We start from the raw sequence: 25,112 nt of genomic DNA, 5'->3' as shown, positions 1-25,112 counted from the left end.
AGGTATTTTGATTAGAATGCCTGATTATCAGCCAGAGCAGCCTTTTCAAATGTTTGATAACAAGTTTCATTTCTTCTCTTCTGAATTTTGTGTTTACAAGAGACTTTTCTATGGGGTATTTGCCTTTTCGCTTTTATTCCTGAGATTTCCTTAGACACAAAAATTACCATTCACCTTCTGCATGAGACAAATACTGAATGTTTTCATCTATTCAATTTTTTATCTACAAACTTTGTTTTCAGAGTCAGTCTTCTTTTTTATTTAATTTATTGAAGCGTAGTTGATTTACACTGTTTCAGGTGCACAGCAAATGGATTCATTTATATATATATATATGTATATATATTAATATATGTATACATTCTTTTTCAGGTTCTTTTCTATTATGCGTGCGTGCGGGCATGCTAATTTGCCTCATTGTATCCAACCCTGTGCGACCCTATGGACCTTAACTCACCAGGCTTCTCTGTCCATGGGATTCTCCAGGCAAGAATACTGGAGAGGGTTGCCATTTCCTTCTCCTTCTCGTTATAGGTTATTACAGACATTGAATATGGTTCCCTTCCCTGTGCTCTACAGTAGGTCCTTGTTAGTTATCTATTTTCTATATAGTAGTGTGTAAATGTTAATCCCAAACTCGTAATTTATCCTTTCCCACTCTCTCCCCTTTGGTAACCAGAAGTTTGTTTTCTATGGCTGTGAATATGTTTCTGTTTTGTAAATTAATTCATTTGTACCAATTTTCAGATTCTACATATAAGCGATATGATAAGGTTTCATACCATTTGTCTTTCTCTTTTTGACTTACTTCACTCAAATGACAATCTCTAGGTCTATCCATATTGGTGTAAATGGCATTATATCATTCTTTTTACAGCTGAGTAACGTTGTTGTTGTTCAGTCACTCAGTCGGGTCTGATTCTTTGTGACCCCATGGACTGCAGCACAACAGGCTTCGCTGTCCTTCACCATCTCCCGGAGCTTGCTCAAACTCATGTTCATTGAGTCAGTGATACCATTCAACCATCTCATCCTCTGTCATCCCCTTCCCCTCCTGCCTTCTATCTTTCTCAGCTTCAGGGTCTTTTCTAATGAGTCAGTTTTTCACATTAGATGGCCAAAGTATTGTAGCTTCAGCATCAGTCCTTCCAATGAATATTCAGGGTTGATTTCCTTTAGGATTGACTGGTTTGATCTCCTTGCAGTCCAAGGGACTCTCAAGAGTCTTCTCCAACACCACAGTTCAAAAGCATCATTTCTTCAGCTCTCAGCCTTCTTGATGGTCCAACTCTCACATCCATACATGACTACTGGAAAAACCATAGCTTTGACCATACAGACCTTTGTTGGCAAAGTAATGTCTCTGCTTTTTAATATGCTGTCTAGGTTGGTCATAGCTTTTCTTCCAAGGGGCAAGTGTCTTTTAATTTCATGGCTGCAGTCACCATCTGCAGTGATTTTGGAGCCCAAGAAAATAAAGTCTGTCACTGTTTCCACTGTTTCCCCATCTATCTGCCATGAAGTGATGGGACTGGATGCCATGATCTTAGTTTTCTGAATGTTGAGCTTTAAGGCAACTTTTTTACTCTCCTCTTTCACTTTCATCAAGAGGCTCTTTAGTTCCTCTTTGCTTTCTGCCATAAGGGTGGTACCATCTGCATATCTGAGGTTATTGACATTTCTCCAGGCAAACTTTTCTCCTGGCTGAGTAATATTCCATTGTATATATGTACCGAATCTTCTTTGTCCATCCTCTATTGATGGACATTTAGGTTGCTTCCATGTCCTGGCTACTGTAAACAGCACCACAGTAAACAACTGGGATGTGTCTTTTCAAATTAGAGTTTTCATCGTGGAGTCTATCTTCTTAACAGTTTCTCCCTTAGTTTTTATGCTCAGCATCCTTACTCTGAAATACACAGTCTCTCATTCCTTTAACCATTTCATTTCCTGCACCTGGGTTGACCTGGCCCATGATGTGAAGGGGGCATGTCTCCCCAGGAACATGCTCTGCCGTGTACCTTCCAAGGCCAGAGTCCTGCCGCTCACTTGTCTCTCCTGGCCACTGGTCTGAGGGCCAGGGCAGCACCAACTCTGTCCCAAAGCTTCTAGATGAGTTTCAGAGGCCACTGCCCAGCTGGCAGCCACCGTGCCCCTTCCCTTTCTAAGCTCCCTGGCAACTGCCACACACAGTCTCTTCCAGATGACCTACTGGATTGCTTTTTCCAAAGAAATGGGTTTCGGTGTGTTTATCAATTTTAGCTTTTATGTTTGTTTTCAGACTCTCCAGCTTCTTCTATTGTCTGCTTCCCACCTCCCTCACCTTCGTGCCTGAGCCCTCGGCTCTTCTCTCACCTCGAGCTCTCTGTCCTGCAGGTGTGTGTCATCACTCCTCTGCATCTGGCACAAAGCCACCTAGGCCCCTGGGCTTCTGTCTCCGCAGGGACGGAGGTTTTCACCGTGTTGATCAGTGAACACTGTGCTCTCTCCTTTCTGACGTGTCTGTAGACATTAAACTTGATTTCCTCTTGGACTTAAGCGATATTGAGCAGAGTGCCTTAAAGGTTCCAATTAGCAAGTGTGGGGGGGGCATCAATTTTTTTTTTCCATTCGGCCAGAAACTATGGCCCTTAAAATTTCTGCCGCGGACAGTGAACTGAGCAGTGGTGAACGTGTGTGGTGGGTTTTCATGGGCCTGAGAATGTGTGGGTTCGGAGAATCCGTGGGTTGTTTCCTCCTCGGTCTCCTCTTCCCTGATCTGTCTGAAACTCTGTGTCCTGGAGTGAGGGTGGGGGTTCCAGCCTCTGTTGCAATCAGCTTCTGTCCAATTCTTTCTTGTCTTTACATAAAGCAGACACAACTACATCTTAACTTTGTCTTTTTGGTTTAAAAGGTTGATACATGTTTAAAGGTTGATGTAAATACTTTTTCTACATGAAAGAGGCTTGAATCCTCACTTCCCAGGATGAATTCTGAACCCTGCCTTCTCCTCATGTAACCTTCTCCCCAGGGCACCTCTGTTCCTCATCACTTACTGGCCATGCCTCTGGGTTTATGGCCTGACCTTGGTCAAGGGCAGGCTCTGATGACAGTTAGAGGGGCCTCGTCTAGGGGTCTGCACTTTGGCAGAGCCTTTGTCTTTGACAGGAAGCTGATCTGACATCAGCTCGCCCTGCCTCGGATGTGGGCCTCCCACTGCCTCTTGCTCAAAATTTTCTTCCTTTGTTGATGTTTCCTCTTTTTCTGGTCTTTTACCAAATGTGAACTATGGGGTGTTGTGGCGTGTGTGGGGTTTGAAAGGAATAGATCCAGTTTTTTTTTCTGAGTCTTGGTCCCTGAAGCTCAGAGCTCTGTCCACTGTGAAGGGTGATCCTCGGGGCGCCCAGGGTCTCCGATGAACCGCTTCCTGTGGTTACACTCGGTTGTGCCAGCGCCCCCTGCTGGGCAGGGTCAAGCTCAAGGGTGACTGATGCAAAATCCTTGCCGGTGGCAGTGGGGGGGGGGTGGCAATGGGGGGGGTGGCCTTGGGTTTCTGAACCTGCCTGGACTTGGGGTTTCGCACCTTGAGTCCTGGTGCTGGGCTGCCCTTTGATCTGAGGAGCGTGGGTGCAGCCTGTGGGCTGGCACATCATCAGGGAGGCACCGCACACCTGGGTTCGGGTGGTTGGCTGGGGTGCCCTCCTCCTTGCTCTTGGGCTGGCTGTCCCAGCCAAGTCAGTGCCCCAAGTACATGAGGGCTCTTCAAGCTGGTCCTGGCCTGCGAGCCCCTCCAGGCACACAGGGAGTTGAGGCACAGTGTGTTGCTGGGGGACCCAGACTGACACTGTCCTAAGCCGTCAGCACCCAGAGGGGCCTTGGTCTGCAAAGCCCCGCGATGCTGGTTTCAGGCATCAAGGCTCTGATAACCAGTCCTGGCTGCGGGGCATGGGTGCTGTGACCTCTGCCTGCAGCTGAGAGCAGGGCTGGCTGCAGGCCCCACCTCTGCCTGCTCCCAGCGGGCTGCCCTCAGCTCCCAGAGCTGCCGTGTGTCCAGGTGTCCTGTCCCTGAGGGGCTGTGGAGCTGTTGGCAGTGGCTATCCCAATGCTTGAGTGAGGAAGCGAGTGGGGACGACACTTGTGGGGACAGACCCCCCCACTAGCTTCCTGCGGTCAAGGTCAGGCCCTGCGGCCTGTGGGTTGTCTTGCCTAACCGAGGTGCACTCCCTTCCCTCCAGGAGCACCACTCCAGCAGTGATCGGCTCCCCTCGCCTCTCCCCCCGCCCCCCTGCCCGCCACCCGCCACCCCCTGTGTGGGAGGGGCTCCAGCTGTGAGCAGCACAGGGTCCGTAGCCTGGTGCTGAGGGGCCTTAGCTTCCCCAGGCCAGGATGGGGTTACCTGCCAGCTGTCGTGACCCTTTGGGGTTCCGTCTGTGGCCACAGGAGCAAGTGTGGAGAGCTGAGTTAGAGCCCCCTACCAGGCCGCATGCATGGTTGGGGCACTTGGGGGGGGTTCCCCTCCTCTACTTGGAGCCACTTCTGGCTCAGATGTGGGGTACTCTCCTGAGGCCGCCTGGATCTGGCAGTGCTCTGGTCAGCCGAGGTCATGGGCACACACGGGCCCCACAGGCCACCCAGCTGCGGAACCTAAAGGGAGCAGGAGGACTCTGGGGCAACGCCGGACTTCCACAAATGGGTGGGCATGCTGTGAACTGGAACCTTCTTCCCAGCTCCATTCTGTGACCCTGGAAGCCAGAGCAGGGCATGAGTTCTGCTTTTGACCTGAACAGGAAGGATCCACGGTTCCATTTTGACACTTCTAGCTCCTGATGTTAATCTTGGCAGGGACCAGGGACCAAGGTCACCTCTGAAAAGACAGCAGGGTGAGGCTGGGTGGAACTCAAAGGACTGGGACTCCCCAGGGGCACCCTGGGGTCCTCCTCCACCCAGAGCCCCTGGTACGCATGCAGAGGTTATGCGAGAGCAGAGGCTAGGGCATGACCCGCTCCCAGGGGCACCCAGAGCCCACAGGCCGCAGCAGGGGCCATGTGGCCTGCCACACAAGCGCACCTTGGGCCAGAGCCTCTGCAGGCCCAGATCCGGGACCCCGAGGCCACCGTGCTGGCCAACACTATCAGCAGTGCACTGGGCAAGATATTCAGGGCGAGCCTGCTCATCTTGGTTTGATCTTGGTTTCTGATAAAACACACCCTCTTCCTGTCCGCTGCCTCTGGTTTGCTAGCTTCTCAGCACCCTCTCCACTCTCTTAGTGTCAGATTAAAAGGCCGCAGCCCTACAGGTTTCTCAGACCTGGGGGCTCACGTGCCCAGGAAGTCCTGCCATCCCTCCTGGAAGCTGAGCTGGAGGAGGTCTGTCACTTTGGGCCGGACCTGGGTCCCTGGGGCACATCCAGGGAGGGAGTGGGTGGCATCTCCCTGAGGGCGGAGCCAGCAGGCTGGCCCCTGCGCAGCACACAGTGGGTTTGAAAGTGTTGCGTCCACCTCCAAGACCCAGCGCCAGAACCATCATACCAGCCTCCCGCCGCGCCCCCACCATCTTGCCTCGGGAGCATCAGGACCAGTCAGTGATGACCCAACTCCCGGTCCATGCCCCACTCCAGGTGCTGGGTTTTTAAGGACAGTAGGTATGGAATAAGAAAAACACAGTAGTGGTCGCCTACAGCTGGTGGCCTCAAGTAAGGCAGGTATGGCTCTGCAGGACTGTGTGTTGGCCAACGGCCCAAGCTCATGTGCCCAATGCACAGTGAGGCCAAACAAATCAAAACACCTTGGAGCAGCGAAAAGTTTACTGCAGGGTGGAGCAAAGAGATTGTGGCTCAGGCCCCAAAATCCCTGAGCTCCTCGAAGATTTCGACAAAGCATTTTTAAAGGCAAATGGAGGGAGGGGGCTTAGCAGGGTATGCGATCAGGTCATGTGCAGTTCTCTGATTGGTTGATGATGAGGTAATAGGACAGGATCACAGGGGTTAACACTATCAGTCCTTGGGATCCAGTAGGTCTGGGGGCCATGTGTTCATGGTCATCATTCAATCAGCTTCTTCCGTTTGGTGGGGATTTTAGCATCTGTAAAACAACCTAGGAAATGTGTCTCAGAGACTGTTATCTAGGCACTTCAGGGAGAAACTAAAGCGTCTGTGATTGCCACATGGCTGAATTACTGTTTAAATTCTTACCAGTTCTCCTGGCTCAACTGTTGCTGTTGTCACTACACATTCACATCTTTTGGATCTTTAATTCTCCAGCCAGGCTTCTGTGACTCAGGGGAGGCCTGGGAGACCACAGCTTTTCTGTAAACAAGAGGCAAGCAGAAGATGGATTGGGCAGTGCCTGCCCAGTCACACATCCTTGCCCTGGAGGCAGGTGTCCAGCAGGCAGCCAGCACAGTCCTGGTGCTGCAAAAGCTGAGTTCGCTTCTCTCTGAGTCCTGGTTCTCTGCTCCAAGCTCAGCTCAATTCGCTGGGGACTCAGGGCCACAAAGGTCACACAGGGCCCTGACCCAGAGATGCCACCCCTCAGGCACACCTGTGGGGGTGGGGGGTGTGTGTGTCGCTGGCAGAAGGCCCACTCCCTGCTCATCCTTGGAGGTCCGGAGGGCTTAGCCGAGTGGAGCACACATGACCAGCTCAGGCCTCCTCCCCTGCTGGTCGCACAGCCTGGGTGAGGAGGTCGGGGAGACTGACCTGTGTCGGCCGTGTCCCAGTGCTGAGCACCCCTCGGCAGCAGGGACTGGGCCTCCCAGCTCTGTGTCTCTAGGCCCAGAGTCTGGAGTCCGAGGCTGTGTCACTACCCCTTCCCTCCACAGGACATGCTGTGCCAGCGCGCCCAGCTGCTGCTCCTAGCGGGCCTGCTCGCTCTCCAGTCCGGTGAGTCCCACGGGGGCAGCTCCTCACGGGCAGAGTGGGACCCACCCTTGCACCTTCCTGGACGGGGCCTTAGGAAGGGCCTTGCTCTGCCCGTCCCCCCTGCCCCTCTACCTGGGGCTAACTTGGGGCCCACCCTCCTGAAGACAGCATCCCGTGGGCGCTGGTTTCTTCCCTCCTTCCTGGTGCTCCCATTTGCCCTCCTTCTCCACTACCCCTGCCTGCGGGCTTGGCCATCCATTCTCAGCCCCCAGCCCCTCACTGCTGCCCTTGGAGGGCCCGCCATCCCTGGGAGAGGGGGGTCGACCAGAGCCAGCTCACCAGCCTGTGTCTCTCTCCCAGTCCTGTCCCAGGAGTGCACCAAGTACAAGGTCAGCACTTGCCGGGACTGCATCGAGTCAGGCCCCGGCTGTGCCTGGTGCCAGAAACTGGTAAGAGCCTCACCGAATGGTATCAGCTACCCTGAGGGTCCTCGCGCCCAGCCTGCCTTCCCCTCTTCCCTCCTGGGCTGGAGCCCCTTCTCTGCCTCTGAAACTGCCGGCCCCCAGGAGCACCGTCACTCTGCTTTCTAGTGGGGCAGGAGCAGGCCAGGGACACAGCGTTGTCAGAGAGGCAGACAGAGTGGTGTCCCCAGGCAGCCTGGCAGAGGCAGATCTAAGTGAAACCGCTGGTTCGGGCCAGGTGCAGCCCACTGGGCCCTGGAGGCAGGAACCCTGGGCCAGACAAGGGAGAGAGACGTGTGGGTAGAGCTGCTGCAGCCGCGGTTCCCCGCTAGCCATCTGCTCTCAGAACCAGGAGTGGGGAAGCTCCCTACTGGGTCCTGAACTCTCTGCTCTCCTTACTTCATGTTTTACTTGCGAGACCCTCTGGGGAAAAAGGCAAAGGCTCAGGATAGCCAGGATGTGGAGGATCTCCACCTCTTCCTGGGGAGGACCGCTTCCCTGGGGACCCCTGAGATCCTGACCATTCCCTCCTCCTGGAGATCCCTGAGGTTCAGACACTGCAGGTCTGTTTGGAAACACATGCATACACACACATTATTATTTTTTCTCAATTGTTTGAAAGTAGGTTGCAGACACGAACCCCTTTGTCCCTTAAGATTTCCAGGGACTTTCTCAAGAACAAGGTATTCACTTACAAAACCACAATGCATTTATCAAAGCCTGGAAATTTAACACAGTACTTTACTCTGATCAAATTTACACAACTCGGGGCTTCCCTGGTGGCCCAGTGGTTAAGAGTCCACCTGCCAATACAGGGGACACAGATTCAATCACTGGTCTGGGAAAATCCCACAGGCCGTGGAGCAACTAAACCCGTGCACCACAGTTACTGAAGCCCACACCCAGCAAAGGCCCAGTGCAGCCAAAATAATAAATAAGTAAAATTAAAAAAAGACAAACGTACACACCTTGTACAAATTTTGCCGATTGTTCCAATAATGTCTTTGCTATCATCCCCCCGCCCTGCCTCACTGGTCAATATTATAATCCAGGATTATACATTGCATTCGAATGTCTCTTTATCTCCTCAAACCTGGAACATTCCTCAGATTTCTTTGTCTTTCACATCCTTGACATTTCTCAGAGTTCAGAACTGCAGTTGTGCAGAATGTCCCTCGTGTGAGTTTGTCTGGTGCTCCCTCTGACACAGCCCGGGTGGGCCTTTCAGCAGGAACCCCATGCAGGGCTTCTGCTGTCACTCTGTCCTAGTATGGGCGACGGCGGCCTAGACCACTCAGCTGAGGGAAACGTCTGCCAGACTCTCCACCACGATGTCAGTATTTCCCCTTTGCATTTAGCAAGTAATCTGTGGGGAGATACTCTGAAGCCAGGAAGCACTCTGCTTCCCTTGAAGCCTACACCCACTCACTCTAGCGTCCATCAGTCGATGGGAGCCTGAATCAATTATCACTGGGATGGTTGCAGAATGGTGACATTTCTATTCATGACTCCCTCCAATGGCTCCTAATGTAAGAGTAATATTTCCTTCCTGCAATCTCCCTCTCTCTGTCTCTCTCATCGGTGTGGACCCATAGATGTAGATGTTTATGTTACTCGGTAGCTTATAAGCTATCACTTTCACTTTGTCATTTTGAAGCTCAAATTGTTCCTCATTTGGCCATAGGAGCCCTGGGCCCTACTAGCACACCCCAGCATCACTTCCTGAGCTCTCTCTCTGGGATCAGCAGGTGCTCCTGGCCCCTTGGCACTTGCCTGGCCACCTCCAGAGGGTTCCTGGTTCCCTTCAAGAGAAGTCAGGCTCCCAGCATGCACAATACATTTCCCCATTTCCTCTTCCTTTGACTTTGGGAAAGTGGTTACAGAGTTGCTACCCACAGCACTGCAGGGAGGAGATGGGTGGGGTCTGTGTGCTCTTCTGTTGTTGGCATGCAGTCGCAGTCCAGCTTGCAAAGTCCCTCCTCAGGGTGGGTTTCTCCCTTCCCTCCTGTGAGCTTCTCGTTCACATCTGAAATGCAGTTAGGTTAAATTGCTTCTGAGCAGATTCCATTTTAGGGATTTCTTCCCTCCCCGTTCCTGTTAATTTTATTTCCCTAATACTTAAAGTAGGCTTCCCAGGTGACTCAGTAGAAAGGAATCTGCCTGCCAACACAGGAGATGCAAGAGATGCAGTTTTTATCCCTGGATCAAGAAGATCCCCTGGAGTAGGAAATGGCAACCCACTCCAGTATTCTTGCCTGGAGAACCCCATGGACAGAGAAGCCTGGCAGGCTACAGTCCATAGGGTCGCAAAGAGTTAGACTCGACTGAGCCACTAAGCACGCATGCAGGCGCGCAGCAATTAAAGCATTGCTGCTGCTACTGCTGCTGCTAAGTCACTTCAGTCGTGTCCGACTCTGTGCGACCCCATAGACGGCAGTCCACCAGGCTCCCCCATCCCTGGGATTCTCCAGGCAAGAACACTGGAGAGGGTTGCCATTTCCTTCTCCAATGCATAAAAGTGAAAAGTGAAAGTGAAGTTGCTCAGTCATGTCCGACTCTTAGCGACCCCATGGACTGCAGCCAACCAGGCTCCTCTGTCCATGGGATTTTCCAGGCAAGAGTACTGGAGTGGGTTGCCATTGCCTTCTTGGAATTAAAACGTTAATAGAATTTCAAAAGTGAAGACAGTACAGAGGCAGCTCAGGAAGCACCACCCCTCTAATGGCCACGCCCCTTTAGTCTGGCCCTGCCCCCTGATCTCTCAGGCCTCCTTGTTGGTTGTTCAGTGGCTTGGTCATGTCTGACTCTGTGACCCCATGGACTGCAGCACAACAGGCTTCCCTGTCCTTCACCATCTCCCGGAGCTTGCTCAAACTCATGTTCATTAAGTCTGTGATGCCATCCAACCATCTCATCCTCTGTCGTCCCCTTCTCCTCCTGCCTTCAATCTTTCCCTGCACCAGGGTCTTTTCTAATGAGTCAGCTCTTTGCATCAGGTGGCCAAAGTATTGGAGCTTCAGCTTCAGCATCAGTCCTTCCAATGAATATTCAGGATTGATTTCCTTTAGGATTGACTGGTTTGATCTCCTTGCAGTCCAAGGGACTCTCAAGAGTCTTCTCCAGCACCATAGTTCAAAAGCATCATTTCTTCAGCTCTCAGCCTTCTTGATGGTCCAACTCTCACATCCATACATGACTACTGGGAAAACCATAGCTTTGACTGTACACAACTTTGTCAGCAAAGTAATGTCTCTGCTTTTTAATATGCTGCCTAGGTTGGTCATAGCTTTTCTTCAAGGAGCAAGTGTCTTTTAATTTCATGGCTGCAGTCACCATCTGCAGTGATTTTGGAGCCCAAGAAAATAAAGTCTGTCACTGTTTCCACTGTTTCCCCATCTATTTGCCATGAAACGATGGGACTGGATGCTATGATCTTAGTTTTCTGAATGTTGAGTTTTAAGCCAGCTTTTTCACTCTCCTCTTTCACCTTCATCAAGAGGCTCTTTTGTTCTTCTTCACTTTCTGCCATAATGGTGGTGTCATCTGCATATCTGAGGTTACCAATATTTCTCCTGGCAATCTTGATTCCAGCTTGTGCTTCATCCAGCTCGGTATTTCACACAGTGTACTCTGTATATAACATAAATACGCAGGGTGACAATATACAGCCTTGATGTACTCCTTTCCCAATTTGCAACCAGTCCGTTGTTCCATGACTGGTTCTAACTGTTGCTTCTTGACCTGCATACAGACTTCTCAGGAGGCAGGTAAGGTGGCTTGGTATTCCCATCTCTTTAAGAATTTTCCACAGTTTGTTGTGATCCATACAGTCAAAGGCTTTAGCATAGTCAATGAAGCAAAAGTAGATGTTTTTCTGGAACTCTCTTGTTTTTTCTATAATCCAATGTATGTTGACAATTTGATCTCTGGTTCCTCTGCCTTTTCTAAATCCAGCTTGAATATCTGGAAGTTCTCAGTTCATGTACTGTTGAAGCCTAGGTTGGAGATTTGTAGCATTACTTTGCTAGCATGTGAGATGAGTGCAATTGTGCAGTATTTTGAACAGTCAGCTGCCTTTTGGGATTGGAATAAAAACTGACCTTCTCCAGTTCTGTGGCCACTGCTGAGTTTTCCAAATTTGTCAGCATGTTGAGTGCCTCCTATCAGGCCTCCTGTCTGGTTGTTATCCCCTAGTCTCCCTCTGTGGGAGGAAGCCAGACCCACCGATACGGCTCCTTGGCTCTCCCTGCTGCAACGACATCCAGGGGGCCTTCATGGGGGCAGAGTGGTCACGAGGAAAGTGCCCTGGACCCAGGACCCCCACGGTCCCCCCTGCCTTTTCCTTCTGATCTGCTTGGCCCAGAGCCCTGGCCTCTATTCCCGGGGTGCCCGGGCGTTAACTGGTGGGCCAAGAGGGGCACCGCGTTCCCTCAGGAGAGAGCCGCTCCCTCCCAGCAAGGCACTGCTGAGGAAGGGGTTGAAAACCTGGGTCAGATGCTCGATGGGCCGTGGAGGGTACCCATGGGTCCGCCTGGAGCTGAGATGCTAGCCCTGAGTCGCTTCCAGTGCTGGAGGCTATGGGGAGAAGCCCGCTGGTGCCAGGCTCTCCTGGGACTCCAAGCCTGGTGAAGAGGCTGCCAGCCCCAACCCCATCCCTGCCCCCCCCAGTGACCTCTTCCTGAACAGCGAGGCAGATGAGGGGGTCAGCCTGACACAGCACCCACAATGTGGGCTCCCATGTTTTCTCTGTGCTACCCTGACCCCTGCCTCCCCCAGAACTTCACAGGGCAAGGGGAGCCTGACTCCACTCGCTGTGACACGCGGGCACAGCTGCTGTCAAAGGGCTGTGCCGCTGATGACATCATGGAGCCCAAGAGCCTTGCTGAGACCCACAAGAGCCAGGCGGGCAGCCAGAAGCAGCTGTCCCCACAGGAAGTGACGCTCTACCTGAGACCAGGTAGGCTTGGTTGGCTAGGGGTGGGCTGGCCCTGATGGCAGTGTATCCATGTGTCCCTGCCTCAGGAAGATGTCCCCAGCACCCTGTCTGCAGCTAGTGTCTAGTCTCGCTTTTAGTACTGAGTTCTGTGTCGTATAAAAAGGGAGAATAAACCATCTGGAAAACACTCCTGTTTCCTTCCCTCAGAAGATGAGGTATTTTTGGCTGAGTGAAGGCTCTGATAAGTCTTGTAATCTAGGAACCCAAGTAAACCTTTGAATCAGTGTTGTCCACCTGACTTGACCACAGACCCAGGTTTAGGACACAGCTCCCTGTTAGCACTCCAAGAAATACCCTTCAGGAAGGTGGCATGGTGGAGCAGCAGGGGGTTATGGTGGGCGGGCCTTGGCAGGGCTAGGGTGGCCACATGGGGGAGCTGATGCTGGAGGGCGGGCTGGCAGAGGGGACTTGATTCATCATGGCTTTGTCGAGCACCAGCTGTGTGCCAGGCACCTACCTGGGAGCTGGGGACACAGGCTATTTGTACTGACAAGGAAACAAGTCATTACAAGTGCAGGTGGTGATTAAGATGACGAGGAGCAGAAACCAGAGGGGCTGTGATTGAGGAAGGGAGGGTGTCCCCAGGATGGCCAGGAAGCCCTTTTGGGCAGGGGACAGGTTTGCTTAGTGGCTGGTGGTAGAGAAGGCCTTGCCGGGGAGACCCAGGGAGAGCCAGGTGGATCTGAATCTCAACGGTGCTGGATAAACAATGAGCACTTCTTATATCTTCTTGTATACAGCACATCTTGTATCCAGAGGGTCTTCTGTGTTGAAATGTGCGCTGTACCTGAAATCAGGATCTGAATAGGTGTCCTGCATCTTATCCACCAGCCTCAGAGAATGGGGGAGTCCTGAGGGTTCTGAGGCCTGCAGAGGCATCAGTGCCCCTGCAACCCCCCACCTCCAGACCAGGTGGTACACCCTGACTCTCTCCCAAATCCTGGCAGGTCAGGCAGCTGCATTCAACGTGACCTTCCGGAGGGCCAAGGGCTACCCCATCGACCTGTACTACCTGATGGACCTCTCCTACTCCATGGTGGACGACCTCGCCAACGTCAAGAAGCTGGGAGGTGACCTGCTCCGGGCCCTCAATGACATCACCGAGTCGGGCCGCATTGGTGAGGCAGCTACTCCACCTTCCCCTGAACCCCCAAGCCCCGGTCCCAGGCACCTCTGCACCCCTGTATCCCAAGGGCAGGGCACCAGGCCTCTCCCCACGTGCCAGGCCTTCCTCCCCCAGTCTGGTAAGAGGTAGGGAAGTCAAGGCTCACGGCCCCCCACTGTCCCCCAGGTTTCGGGTCCTTCGTGGACAAGACGGTGCTCCCTTTCGTCAACACGCACCCCGAGAAGCTGCGGAACCCCTGCCCCAACAAGGAGAAGGAGTGCCAGCCCCCGTTCACCTTCAGGCACGTGTTGAAGCTCACCAACAACTCCAAACAGTTCGAGACAGAAGTCGGGAAGCAGCTGATCTCGGGGAACCTGGATGCCCCCGAGGGCGGGCTGGATGCCATGATGCAGGTGGCTGCGTGCCCGGTGAGGCTCCATCCTAGGCAAACCTTCTAAAGCCCAAATACAAGGAAATGACCCTAGAAAGCAAGACCCCTTTGCTGCCCGATCCTGGTAGTCCCCCTACTTCCAGAGCCCCTCAGAGAATAAGGATGTCCTGGCCAGGCTCACCCACAGTTATGTGGCTTCAGGGTCAGTGCCGGCCACCCCCAGCCACTGCTGACCCCTCCCAATGTGGTCCTGTCCAGCCACTGTAGCTGTGATGTCAGTGTTACAGCACATCGATCCCATTTAGCCATGCAGTCCTGTCGCCTCCACAGATGGGATCCCAACCCTCCAGGCTCTCTGGTCCCTGGGCACACCGCCCTGACTCATAGACCCGCACTTTCATGTCTGTGTGATTATCACAGTTCATGACGCTTGTTGCTGACGTGCCCTGCCTCCATCGCCCCCTCATCCCAGTGTCCGCGGCTGCTTTATTCTGTGTTGGCAGTGCTTTTCCACTGAGACAAACATCTCTAAGTATTTTTTCTTCTTTGGAAGCATCTCCTTAGGAGGGCCTCCCAGGTCTGAGCTGACTGGGCACAGAGGATGCAGTGTTCAGATGTGAACGTGCATTCCTATCCCCTCAGCGTCCCACACCCGCCCAGGCATCAGGGAGGCTGTCACCCTGCAGACACTTCTCAGGCTCCCCTGGGTGCTGGAATCTGCAGCAGACATGGGAGCCTGAGTCGAGCAGCTGGGTCCTTCTCTGGTCCCCGTGCTCCCTAGAAAACCCAGGTGTTGGGGGCACACAAGGCCCCCATAGCAAGCTCAGCCTTGGCTCCTGCAGTCTGTGGAGGTCCCACTGGGGAAACCGAGGCAGGTCACTCCCACCATCTCCTTGTCAGGAGGAAATCGGCTGGCGCAATGTCACCAGGCTGCTGGTGTTCGCCACGGACGACGGCTTCCACTTTGCGGGCGATGGAAAGCTGGGTGCCATCCTCACCCCCAATGACGGCCGCTGCCACCTGGAAGACAACCTGTACAAAAGCAGCAACGAATTTGTGAGAGCAGTGTCTGGGGGTGGAAGGTGGGAGGGTGTGAGTCTGCCCCAGGGAAGCAGAGAGGCAGGCTCACTCCCAGCCTGGGATCCAGAGGGGCGGGAAGGGGCCCTTGCTCCCAGGGAGGTGCTTTGAAGGCACCGAGAGGGCAGAATTCCCTGGTCTGCTGGCATTGTAATCCCTGGAGCTGCAGAGGATTTCAGAGATGAGACCCTTGGGGCCCTCCACCTGCAGTCTGCAGACTTGAGGCGGGAGGTGGTGGTGGCAGCTCTCAGGAGCCCACCAACTGGGACAGGATGAATGTGACATCTGAGTTCCTGTGAGCTTCTGTCTGAAATAGTACATGAGATGGCTATGAAAATAGACCACTGTGCTGTTCCCCACTGGCTCAGCAGATGAAGAATCCACCTGCAAGGCAGGAGACTCAGGAGACACGGGTTTGATCCCTGGGTTGGGAAGATCCCCTGGAGGAGGAAATGGCAACCCACTCTGGTATTCTTGCCTGGAGAATCCCATGAACAGAGAAACCTGGCGGGTTACAGTCTATGGGGTCACACAGAGTTGGACACGACTGAGTGACTAATTGCATGCTGGGGGGGCAGCGTCTGTGATCTCGGTCCCAGCGTTTCCAGAGGGGTTTCCCCAGTGCGCTACAGCTCAGACACAACAAAGTGCTGCTCACTCATCTCCACATTGAGGGTCTGTGAGCTGTTACTGGCCACTGGACTTCTTTTTTGGTGCATTGATCAAGAAGCACACCACAACTTTTACTATTTTCTTGAGTGTATTTCAGTGTTGTCCGTTTCCCTCCTAATCCCATTCTCTCCCTACTAATCCCATTCTCTTATGTGTTTGCAAACATCACTGGGAACAGTCCCATCACAGCGCAAGCAGGGTGTAGCCTCTGCACTCTGGGCAGTCACTTCTGCCTGTAGGAGCTGACAGGTGGCCTGTATGGCTTGTCCTCAGCCTCAGGGCCATCTGACCGGGAGTCTCCTCTCTAGGACTACCCATCGGTGGGCCAGCTGGCACACAAACTGGCAGAAAGCAACATCCAGCCCATCTTTGCAGTAACCAAGAAGATGGTGGAAACATACGAGGTAAGTGGGCTTGAGCAACCTGGCAGGACAAGGTGTTGCAGCTGAAGAGTAACAAAGTCTGAGGTGATCAGACTGAGTGCTGCTTCATGCTGGGTGTGCTGGCCATGGCCTTGCGGGCGGCCTCAGGCATTGAGCACTGTGGAGGAGGAGCTGACAGGTCCTTGTGGCTCGGTGATCGTGGTTTTTCTACAACATAGCAAACCCTTTGAGTCTGCAGGTCCCATTCTTCACATCAGGAAACGTTCCTTGTTTTGTGTCCACGTACATTTGCACATCAGCACTTCTTCTCCCCTCTGCCCATCACTAGAGGGCTGTTTTACTTGCTGTTTTGTGTTTTTGTCTGTTGGGCTCTGTGTGGCAGCCTCTCTGGCTGCGATGGGCTGGGGGCGCCTCCTGGCCCCTCTCCTTCCCTAAGTCCCAGTCTCCTTCCTCTTGCCTGTGACCTGCTGTGCCTGTGTGGGACACTTGCAGGCCCGACGGTGGGACCAGCCGCCCCTGCCTTCAGCATTCAGAGCCCCTCCTCGGGCACAGGATGCAGGGGACGCCGAGGGAGGAGGGACAAGTGTCCGGGGCGGGTGGTGGGAGCTGGCCATGACACAGGGACAGTGCAGGGCTGATGGCTGAGTGTGACTGAGACCACCACCCCCACAAGCTGCCTGAGCGCCGGCAGGTCAGGACCTCTAGTCGCCATGTCCCCGACCATGTCCCCAGACACGACAGTCTCTCCTCACTGAGTGGCAGCATGGGTCCCAGCACTTTGCTTTGAGGAGAAGTCGTGTCCCAGAAGGCAGTGTGGTGAGAGGGCAGGAGCTGGAGACGGAAGACATGGACCCTGGACCCTACTCCCCGACAGCAAGGGCGAGGCCCCAGGCAGTCGCAGGCCTCGCTGAGCCTCAGCTTCCTGACCCCCATTCCTGGGGCTCCCAGGGGTTCTAGGAGGCCCAGGGTCTATGTGGACAGTTTACGCGGGACCCTCCTCAGTACATGTTTCTGCTCTGAGTGGAGAGCAGGTGGCTGGGAGGACTTCCCGAGCCCCAGCAGGGTCCTGGCTGGGAGGGAGGGGAGCGGGTGATGGAGACCCAAGGTGGAGGGCCAGGTTGTGATGGTCCTCGTGAGCCACGAACGGAGGGGACTGGACTCCATTCCAGGGCATCACAGCAGGGTTGGGGGCAAGGACATGGCGCAGCCCTCCGCTCTGCAAGATAAAGTGATGGTGCAATTTCCTGTGAAAGATAAGCTAAGCTGGGGGGAGGCAGGGGCAGAGGGCACAGATGGTCCTGGAGGCTGGCCCCAGGCTTGCGTGCCTGAGCCAGTGCTCCTGCCTGCCCACCCAGAGGTGTACCTGGACTGGGTGTGGCCCCACCTGCCAGAGTCAACCTGCACACTGTTGTTTAACACAGCCATTGCTGAAATTATGTCAACTCGTTCACACGCTTGGTGCACGTCGCTTCCTGACTTTATGCCACATTTTACGATGACCTGTGCCCTTGGTTTGTTTGTGCCTGTCACATCTGCAAGGTGGGGCCAGCCCCTAGATGTGGCATGTCTTCCCAGCTCTGCCCTCAGTGACGAGCTTGAAATAACCAGGGGGAAGTATTTATACCAAGTGAATGTCTGCACACACAACACTGACCATGCGCACAATAAGAAGTCAAGTGGGGGGTTGTTTGGGCCATCTCGCCAGCAAGAAGGAAACCCTCGGGGGTGTGACAGAACTGAGTGGACACTGAGGCATCTTCAGCCCCATGGTTCTGGCCACGACCAGCTGTGTTCTGTCCTGACAGAAGCTGACAGAGATCATCCCCAAGTCTGCAGTCGGGGAGCTGTCTGAAGATTCCAAGAACGTGGTGGAGCTTATCAAGAGTGCCTACAATGTGAGTCCCCGGGCAGTCAGCAAAGACGGGGTCCCCACCGCAGGTCAACAGGAGAGTGGTCTGGTGCAGAGAGCCCCAGCCTTGTCTGGGCCACCCTCAGGCGCCTCCCCGGGGCAGCAATGTACTCCCTGGTTATGGCTCGGTAGGTGCCACCCCAGCCCCTCCTGCACTTTGCTGGAACATGCGCACCAGGCCCTCTTCCAGCTGCAGGGCCTGAGGGTCTCACAGGCACAGCTCTCTGGGAGCACCGGGAAGCGCTGGTGGCACTGGGTGAAGTCGGAGCCCCGCGGGGGAGCTCCATCTGCTGCCCCTGCCCTGCTGGAGCCCTAAGCCCCAGCAGGCCCTCCCAAACCCCAGGTTCTGTCTGGAGGGGCTGTCTCAGCTCTCTATGTCTCTCTGTGTCTCTCTCTGTGTGTCTGTCTCACTCTCTCATTCACTTAAACAGTTTTTCCAGCTCCTGCCCTGTGCCAGGCACTGGGGTTTCAGTGGTGAGTGGACGGTTGAGCTCCCGTTCTCATGGGGCTGTGACCCTTCTCCACATCTGTACCCTCCACTGGCCTGTCTTAGGGGGCATGACATGGGTAACCTGGCACCCACAGAGCTCTCCATGGATGCATGGTGGGTAGGGGGATGAGAGGCATGCCAGCCATGGCCTGAAAGATGAGTCTGATGGCGCCACTGTCTCCCCACAGAAACTGTCCTCCAGAGTCTTCCTGGATCACAACACCCTCCCTGACACCCTGAAAGTCACCTACGACTCCTTCTGCAGTAACGTGTCGCAGGTGGACCAGCCCAGAGGGGATTGCGACGGCGTCCAGATCAACGTCCCGGTGAGGCTCCCTCCCAGCCTCTGGAAGGGGCTCCCCTGGGACAGCAAGAGGGTGCACCCCAGCCAATGGCCTACCGGGGATCAGCTAGAGTTTGGGCCTGTCCACCTCCAGTCCAATTCCTTTCCTTTAAAATCCACAAACGCTGTGGCCTGATGTGGACAGACCCCTGACTGCGAGGACTGCAGCACCCCCTGGGGACAGATGCTGGGTATAGCACCACACACCTAAAAAGGGCATTCCTTCCCCTCTGGGCATCTGCTTTGGTTTGATTTTCCTGATTTTTGTGTTTTTGTTTATTGTTATTAATTTATTTATTTGGCTGCATCAGGTCTTCCTTGTGGCACGTGGGCTCTCCAGCTGTGGCGAGTGGGCTTAGTTGCCCCTTGGCATGTGGGATCTTAGTTCCCCAATCTGGGATGGAACCCAAGTCCCCTGCATTGGAAGGCAGATTCTCAACCCCTGGACCACCAGGGAAGGCCCTGTATTCTTGTTTTTTGACAAAGACATTAAAGCAGGGGCCACACAGATGATTACAAGCAGGCAGTGAGTTATTTCTCTAACAGTTCAAATTTGTCATGACCAGGAATGATTAAATGTTTCCTTTCACCAGCTGTGAATTAATATTCAGCAAAATACTTGCTTTTATTTCTGAATGACATTGGAATTCTTTCAAATATGTGACTTACTAAATGCATGTGAATTTTGACTGAAATCTCTGCCCCTCTTACCGGGGGATCCATACCCGAATCCACTCAGTGTTGACTGCCTAATTCCTCCCTGATGTTTCCACTCTGTCTTCATGTACTGGGTGGAGACTCACTCATGTTGACCAGCAGTGAGGCTGAGCCGGTGCTTCCTGAAGCTCCCTGTGGGCTGAGCCGCAGAGCAGTGTGGGTGCGGGGGTACTGCGCTGCCGGCTCAGTTCTTCTGGGGTATTCAGGCTCAATCTTGAGAACGTAGGACTTCCTATGGTATTCTGACATCTTAGCCTCCGGGCTTCACGACAAAATACCTGGAGAAAATATACATCATTTATTAATACGAAGTCACTTTAAAACCCCTTTAGGAGATGAGTAATTAAAAGAATTCTCAAGACACCTCCGCCCAAGTCCAGGCCACCTGAGGATGGTGGGTGGGGGGAGCTGGGTGGGGGTGCATGTTCCAGCACCTCTGAGTTTCCAGCTCTCATCTTCTTTTCCCTCATCTCCGTTCCTGAGCCCTGGAGCCACCTGGAATGTCCGTGTCCTTCCCTTCTCCCACCTCGATCCACTCCCTCCCCGGCCCAGCAGAGGCAGCACTCTACCAGCCTGGTAGCGGAGGACGCCGGCTCTCACCCTTCTAGGCTGTGCCCTTGTCCATGCTGCCCAGAGGAGATCAGAGCAGGGTCATGTCGCCGGTGTCCAGTGCTCACCTGAGCTCTACTTTCCCATGACAGGTCACCTTCCAGGTGAAGGTCACAGCCACAGAGTGCATCCAGGAGCAGTCCTTCACCATCCGGGCGCTGGGCTTCACGGACACGGTGACCGTGCGGGTCCTCCCCCAGTGCGAGTGCCAATGCCGGGACGCGAGCAGGGACCGCAGCGTCTGCGGTGGCAGGGGTTCGATGGAGTGCGGCGTCTGCAGGTGAGGCCGCCGCCCCGCCCCGCCCCCGGCTCAGGCGCCCGGGAGCAGGGCGCGCTCGGGAGGGCTCTGACCTCGCATTCCCGCAGGTGCGACGCCGGCTACATCGGGAAGAACTGCGAGTGCCAGACGCAGGGCCGGAGCAGCCAGGAGCTGGAGGGCAGCTGCCGCAAGGACAACAGCTCCATCATCTGCTCGGGGCTGGGGGACTGCATCTGCGGGCAGTGCGTGTGCCACACGAGCGACGTGCCCAACAAGAAGATCTACGGCCAGTTCTGCGAGTGCGATAACGTCAACTGCGAGCGCTACGACGGCCAAGTCTGCGGGGGCGACAGTGAGTGCTGCGGCGGCGGGGCAGAGCCTCGGCCGCACGGGGCCAGGGGCTTTGGCCGGGGGGCGGCGGGGGGGGGGCTCGGGAAGGACTGAGTCCGAGGCGGCCTTGTCTTCCAGGGCCGGGTTGGGGGAGTTCGGGCGAGGATGGGGTTCGGGCGGGGGCGGGGGCTGGGGCGGGACTGAGTCCGCGGCTGCGCTGTCTTCCAGAGAGGGGGCTCTGCTTCTGCGGCACCTGCAGGTGCAACGACCAGTACGAGGGCTCGGCGTGCCAGTGCCTCAAGTCCACGCAGGGCTGCCTCAACCTGGATGGCGTCGAGTGCAGCGGCCGCGGCCGGTGCCGCTGCAACGTGTGCCAATGCGACCCCGGCTACCAGCCGCCCCTGTGCAGGGAGTGCCCGGGCTGCCCTGTGCCCTGCGCCAGCCTCGCGTGAGTGTCCGCCGCCCTGTCGGGCTCGCACCTCCTTGTCCGGGGGAGAACCACTGCCCGGCCCCGGGCGCGGGGCGGGGGCGCGTGCGGCCCGCCCTCCCCAGAAGGCCCTGCGCCGACCCGCCGCTCCCGACGGCCACGCCTCCCAACCCCGCCCGCGCTCACGCCCCGGCTCCCCGCAGCCCCTGCACCGAGTGTCTGAAGTTCGACAAGGGCCCCTTCGCCAAGAACTGCAGCGCAGCGTGCGGGGAGACGAAGCTGCTGTCCAGCCCAGTGCCCGGCCGCAAGTGCAAGGAGCGCGACTCCCAGGGCTGCTGGATGACCTACACCCTGGTGCAGCGCGACGGGCGGGACAGATACGACGTGCACGTGGACGACACTCGCGGTGAGCCCGGCGCGGGATCGAGAAGGGTCCCCACCGCGCCCCCACTCCCCACCCCGGGGCCCGCATCTCAGCCCGCCCCCGCCGCACGCCCACCATACCCTGCCCCCGCCTCATCTCTCAGCCCGTCCCCGTCGTTGTATAACGGGGCGGTGGGCTGTCCCACAGTAGCGCTGCCCCAAGCTGAGCGCGTCTGGAGAGCGGGTCCTGAGAGCCGGGTGGAGGGGACCATGCAGACCTCCAGACCCAAGTCCAGACCCTGCCCTGGAGGGGCCCGTAGAGCTGCTGCTCTCTTCCCTAGATGCCCACTACCCGCCAGTCACCGGGCTCTGCCCAGGACCCAGAGACCAGCGCAGTCTTCATAGGTCCCCCATGACACAGGCTGGGGACATATGAGCAGGTTCTGAGGGGCAAAGACTCCAGTGGGGCCTGTCTCTGAGGTCAGAGGTCAGAAGGTATCTCTAAGGAGGACAGTTGCAGACAGTTGGAGAAGGTTGGAGGTGCTGGGCTGGGCGCTTAGTGGAGCCCTGAGAGTCCAGGGAAGCCTTAGGTCTCTTCCCAGACATAAAAGGAGGCTGCCAACAGCTTTCAGAGGAGCACATGGCTTTCACAAGCCAGACACACACCTGGGAAGGGCCATTGCCCAGTCCAGGCACTGAGCAGGGCTGGGTTGGGGTCCTGGGGGCGGTGTGGACAGAGCCTGCTCTGGAATGCAACTCTGGGCTGATCAGAAGGGACAGGTGACAAGTAGAGGCAGAGGGTAAGTCAGTTTAAGGCGGTACATTGAGTGATGACGACATTGTGAGATGGAGGGACTTAGAGCAACAGACTCCTGAGGGGATGGGTGTAAGGGTTGGAGCAGCAGCACCTAGAGCCATCTGGACACCAGATCTGAGTACCCCGCCCTTCCCACTCAGAGAGGCTGAGGGTAGGGCACAGGCTTCCAGGCCAGCCTCTGGGGTGACCGCAGCAGACATGTGACAGCTGTCCACCTGGGTTCTTGCAAGAGTGGGACCTCCTCCCGCTCCCCCTCCCCAGGAAAGGACCTCCAGAAAGGCATGTGGGGCCCAGTCCCGTGTGTATCCCCAGGGCTGCAGAGCCCAGCCTGCTGGGGTGGATGGCTCTCCCTGGGTTTTCAGAGCAGGTGTGCCGTCAGGTCTGGTTTGGGGCAGCCGTGTCTAAGGTGTTCAGTCTCTAAGGACATGAGGCTCCCTGGAAAGGCCAGGTTGTGGATGGGGGAGCACCACAGACTCCGGTGCCCTCAGCCAGGCAGACAGGGAGGGGCTCGCACCGAGTGCTGTGCCTTTGTCGGCAGCCAGGGTGGGCATGCTGCAGCCCAGAGACCCCCACCTGAGCTCAGTAGGAGGCTGGGTGCAGCCCTCTTGGGCACTGGGACCCTGCCTCCCATTCCCAAGGCTGCTGCTATGAGTCTCCCCAGGAATGCCTGCATGAGGAGAGTCCCCCCTAAACTCTGATACAGTGTGGTCCGGGTGGGAGGCCAGAGTCTGGCCCTGGTTACTGGCAACCCAGGCCCCCCTTTCCTTCTCTGTAAACAAGGGTCCTCTCGACTTCATTGGGAACCATGGGACCTGGCCTTGTGCTCAGCTCCGGGCTCTCCTGGGCTGGGGGCCGGGACTGGGGCCAGTTTGCTCACTACCTGCCACAGAGATCTGGCAGTGGGACCTCGACACCGTGCAGGGACTGGCCGAAACCTGGGGCCTGGGAGCCGGGGAAGGCTTGACACCCCATTTGTGCACCTCCTTGCCTTAGAGTGTGTGAAGGGCCCCAACATCGCTGCCATCGTGGGGGGTACCGTGGGGGGAGTTGTGCTCGTCGGCATCCTGCTGCTGGCCATCTGGAAGGCCCTGACACACTTGAGCGACCTCAGGGAGTTCCATCGCTTCGAGAAGGAGAAGCTCAAGTCCCAGTGGAACAATGTGAGTGGCCTCGGGGCCCCCGCGAAGGCCCACCTCCTACCCTCCAAGCCGAGGTGTTCCCACGGGAGTGTGTGCCTGCCCCACTCCCACCCCTGAACCTCGTCCACCCCCAGCGGACACTGTTGTGACCCAGAGCCCAGTGCCTTCCTCCCTGTGCTGACAAGCCACGTTTGCTTTTCTCACCAGGATAACCCTCTTTTCAAGAGTGCCACCACAACAGTCATGAACCCTAAGTTTGCCGAGAGTTAGGGGTGCCTGGTGAAGACGAGGCCTTCTGCACCACCCAGATGGGACCACCCCCTCGCCACATCCCCACCAGCAGGCCGACTGTGACCCTGCTGCCTAGTGAACGTGGCTGATGATGCTTGACAACTTCACTGTTAACCAAAAATGCACTGCTTTTCCTGCCCCAGAATGATGGGCACGGCCAGATGATCCTATGGGCTCATGGTAAGGGCCAGCCTCCCCCTTCTGATGTGAATGACTTTTGATAGCAAGTCAGAAAAGGAATTCCCTACATTTTGTACAGTTACACACAGGTCCTTTGTAAAAATTAGCACAGCAGTCTGATGAAGAATTATTTATATGTGAACTTCTCAGGGTATGAAGTTACATCCCCTTGGTTATGCTGCCCTCAATCAATAAAAAAATCAATAAAATCTTCCTGTGCAGAAGCTTCCATGGGAGCCAGACTCTGCTCCTCCCCCACTGCATTCTGAGGGTCCACGCGGCCTCTGGGCCAGGGTGTGGGATTCTCTTTTCTCCTTCCTCACCTGTTGCCCATGCAAGCCTCTCTCTGTCCCTGCCTGGGTCCCCCTCATAAGCAGCTTTGAGAAGGAGCAGCCCCCCCAAGGGGGTCCCATTGTGGAGTCTGAGTGGGGCCGTGGCAAGATGGGAAACTGGGCGTCTGTCCCCCTCTCCACTGTCTACACCTGCTCTCGGCTGATGATGGGACAGAGTTTGAGTGTGTTTCTCATGGGCTGTTTTCTAGAGTGACCTGGAGGTCACGTTGACAGCAGGGGGAAGGTCCCACTGTGATCACTTAAGACCTGTGTGTATCTGCCAGTCTCTGTAGGCTTGGTGTGGGTCAGGGTCCAGGTGTGGCCAATGAGATCCCGTGAGGATGGGGCAGTCCTTGGATCCCCAAGGAAAGGGCTGTGCTCCCGTAAGCTAATATTCTCTGGGACTTCCCTGGTCATGGAGTTGGGAGTCTGCCTGCCAGTGCAGGGGACACGGGTTCCTTCCCTGCTCCAGGAAGATCCCACACACCGAAGGGCAGCTGAACCCGTGCGCCCGGGCACCATAGAGCCTGTGCTCTGCAACAAAAGAAGCAAGTGCACTGCAGATAGCGAGTAGCCCCTGCTCAGGGCAACCAGAGAAAGCCCTTGGGCAGCAACAGAGATCCAGCACAGCCAAAAATGAAAAAAAACAAAAATACGTCCTCCGAAACCCTGCCGGTGCTGGCTCTCTTCATGTTACACAGACCTAAGAGAGGCAGATAGATGTTGAGTATGGAGTGCGTGTTTGTGAATATATATTCAAAAGCATAGACATAGTTTCAGATGATATTTGCCCTTGTTTTTCCCTAAAATATATAATTCTTTATTAAAACCCGAGCATAATGCTTTGTTAAAAAGAACATCAATTTATTCAAACAGCACTTATGAAGTTCTGCCTTTGCCAGTCACTGCAGAGAAGATTGGGCAAAGGAGAGACGCTCACTGCCCTCATGGAGGTACACGCAGGGTAGCCTCCCTGTCGGTGT

General features: G+C 55.3%; 1 protein-coding gene and 1 long non-coding RNA gene across 17 annotated transcripts in view; one reads left to right on the top strand and one right to left on the bottom strand.

The window, feature by feature from the left end:
- ITGB2 (integrin subunit beta 2) overlaps positions 1 to 24,006 on the top strand; it is a 51,305-nt gene extending 27,299 nt beyond the window's left edge. For 15 of the 16 annotated variants that reach the window (XM_081570144.1, XM_081570141.1, XM_081570147.1 and 12 more), the window contains 15 exons: positions 6,799 to 6,859; positions 7,199 to 7,287; positions 12,076 to 12,256; positions 13,243 to 13,413; positions 13,587 to 13,828; positions 14,692 to 14,847; positions 15,849 to 15,944; positions 17,729 to 17,818; positions 18,511 to 18,648; positions 20,084 to 20,271; positions 20,358 to 20,602; positions 20,809 to 21,028; positions 21,211 to 21,413; positions 23,181 to 23,347; positions 23,534 to 24,006. In XM_081570144.1, coding sequence (XP_081426270.1) covers positions 6,802 to 6,859; positions 7,199 to 7,287; positions 12,076 to 12,256; positions 13,243 to 13,413; positions 13,587 to 13,828; positions 14,692 to 14,847; positions 15,849 to 15,944; positions 17,729 to 17,818; positions 18,511 to 18,648; positions 20,084 to 20,271; positions 20,358 to 20,602; positions 20,809 to 21,028; positions 21,211 to 21,413; positions 23,181 to 23,347; positions 23,534 to 23,596 — 2,307 coding nt within the window. In that variant the 5' untranslated portion in view covers positions 6,799 to 6,801 and the 3' untranslated portion in view covers positions 23,597 to 24,006. The remainder of the gene's footprint in view (positions 1 to 6,798; positions 6,860 to 7,198; positions 7,288 to 12,075; positions 12,257 to 13,242; positions 13,414 to 13,586; positions 13,829 to 14,691; positions 14,848 to 15,848; positions 15,945 to 17,728; positions 17,819 to 18,510; positions 18,649 to 20,083; positions 20,272 to 20,357; positions 20,603 to 20,808; positions 21,029 to 21,210; positions 21,414 to 23,180; positions 23,348 to 23,533) is intronic. The other variant, XM_081570151.1, reaches the window with a different exon arrangement.
- LOC145538308 (uncharacterized) lies at positions 19,241 to 21,203 on the bottom strand. Its single transcript, XR_014076771.1, has 2 exons — positions 20,060 to 21,203; positions 19,241 to 19,660 (listed from the first exon to the last, which is right to left on the bottom strand). It is a non-coding gene; the product is annotated as an uncharacterized LOC145538308 (long non-coding RNA).
- Positions 24,007 to 25,112: the final 1,106 nt, after the last annotated feature.

The sequence above is a fragment of the Giraffa tippelskirchi genome, chromosome 2 (assembly GCF_054371585.1).
Source record: "Giraffa tippelskirchi isolate mGirTip1 chromosome 2, T2T-mGirTip1v1.2.pri, whole genome shotgun sequence".
Taxonomy (NCBI): Eukaryota; Metazoa; Chordata; class Mammalia; order Artiodactyla; family Giraffidae; genus Giraffa; species Giraffa tippelskirchi.
The sequence above is the reverse complement of the archived record's forward strand: the minus strand, read 5'-3'. Positions and strand labels throughout refer to the sequence as shown.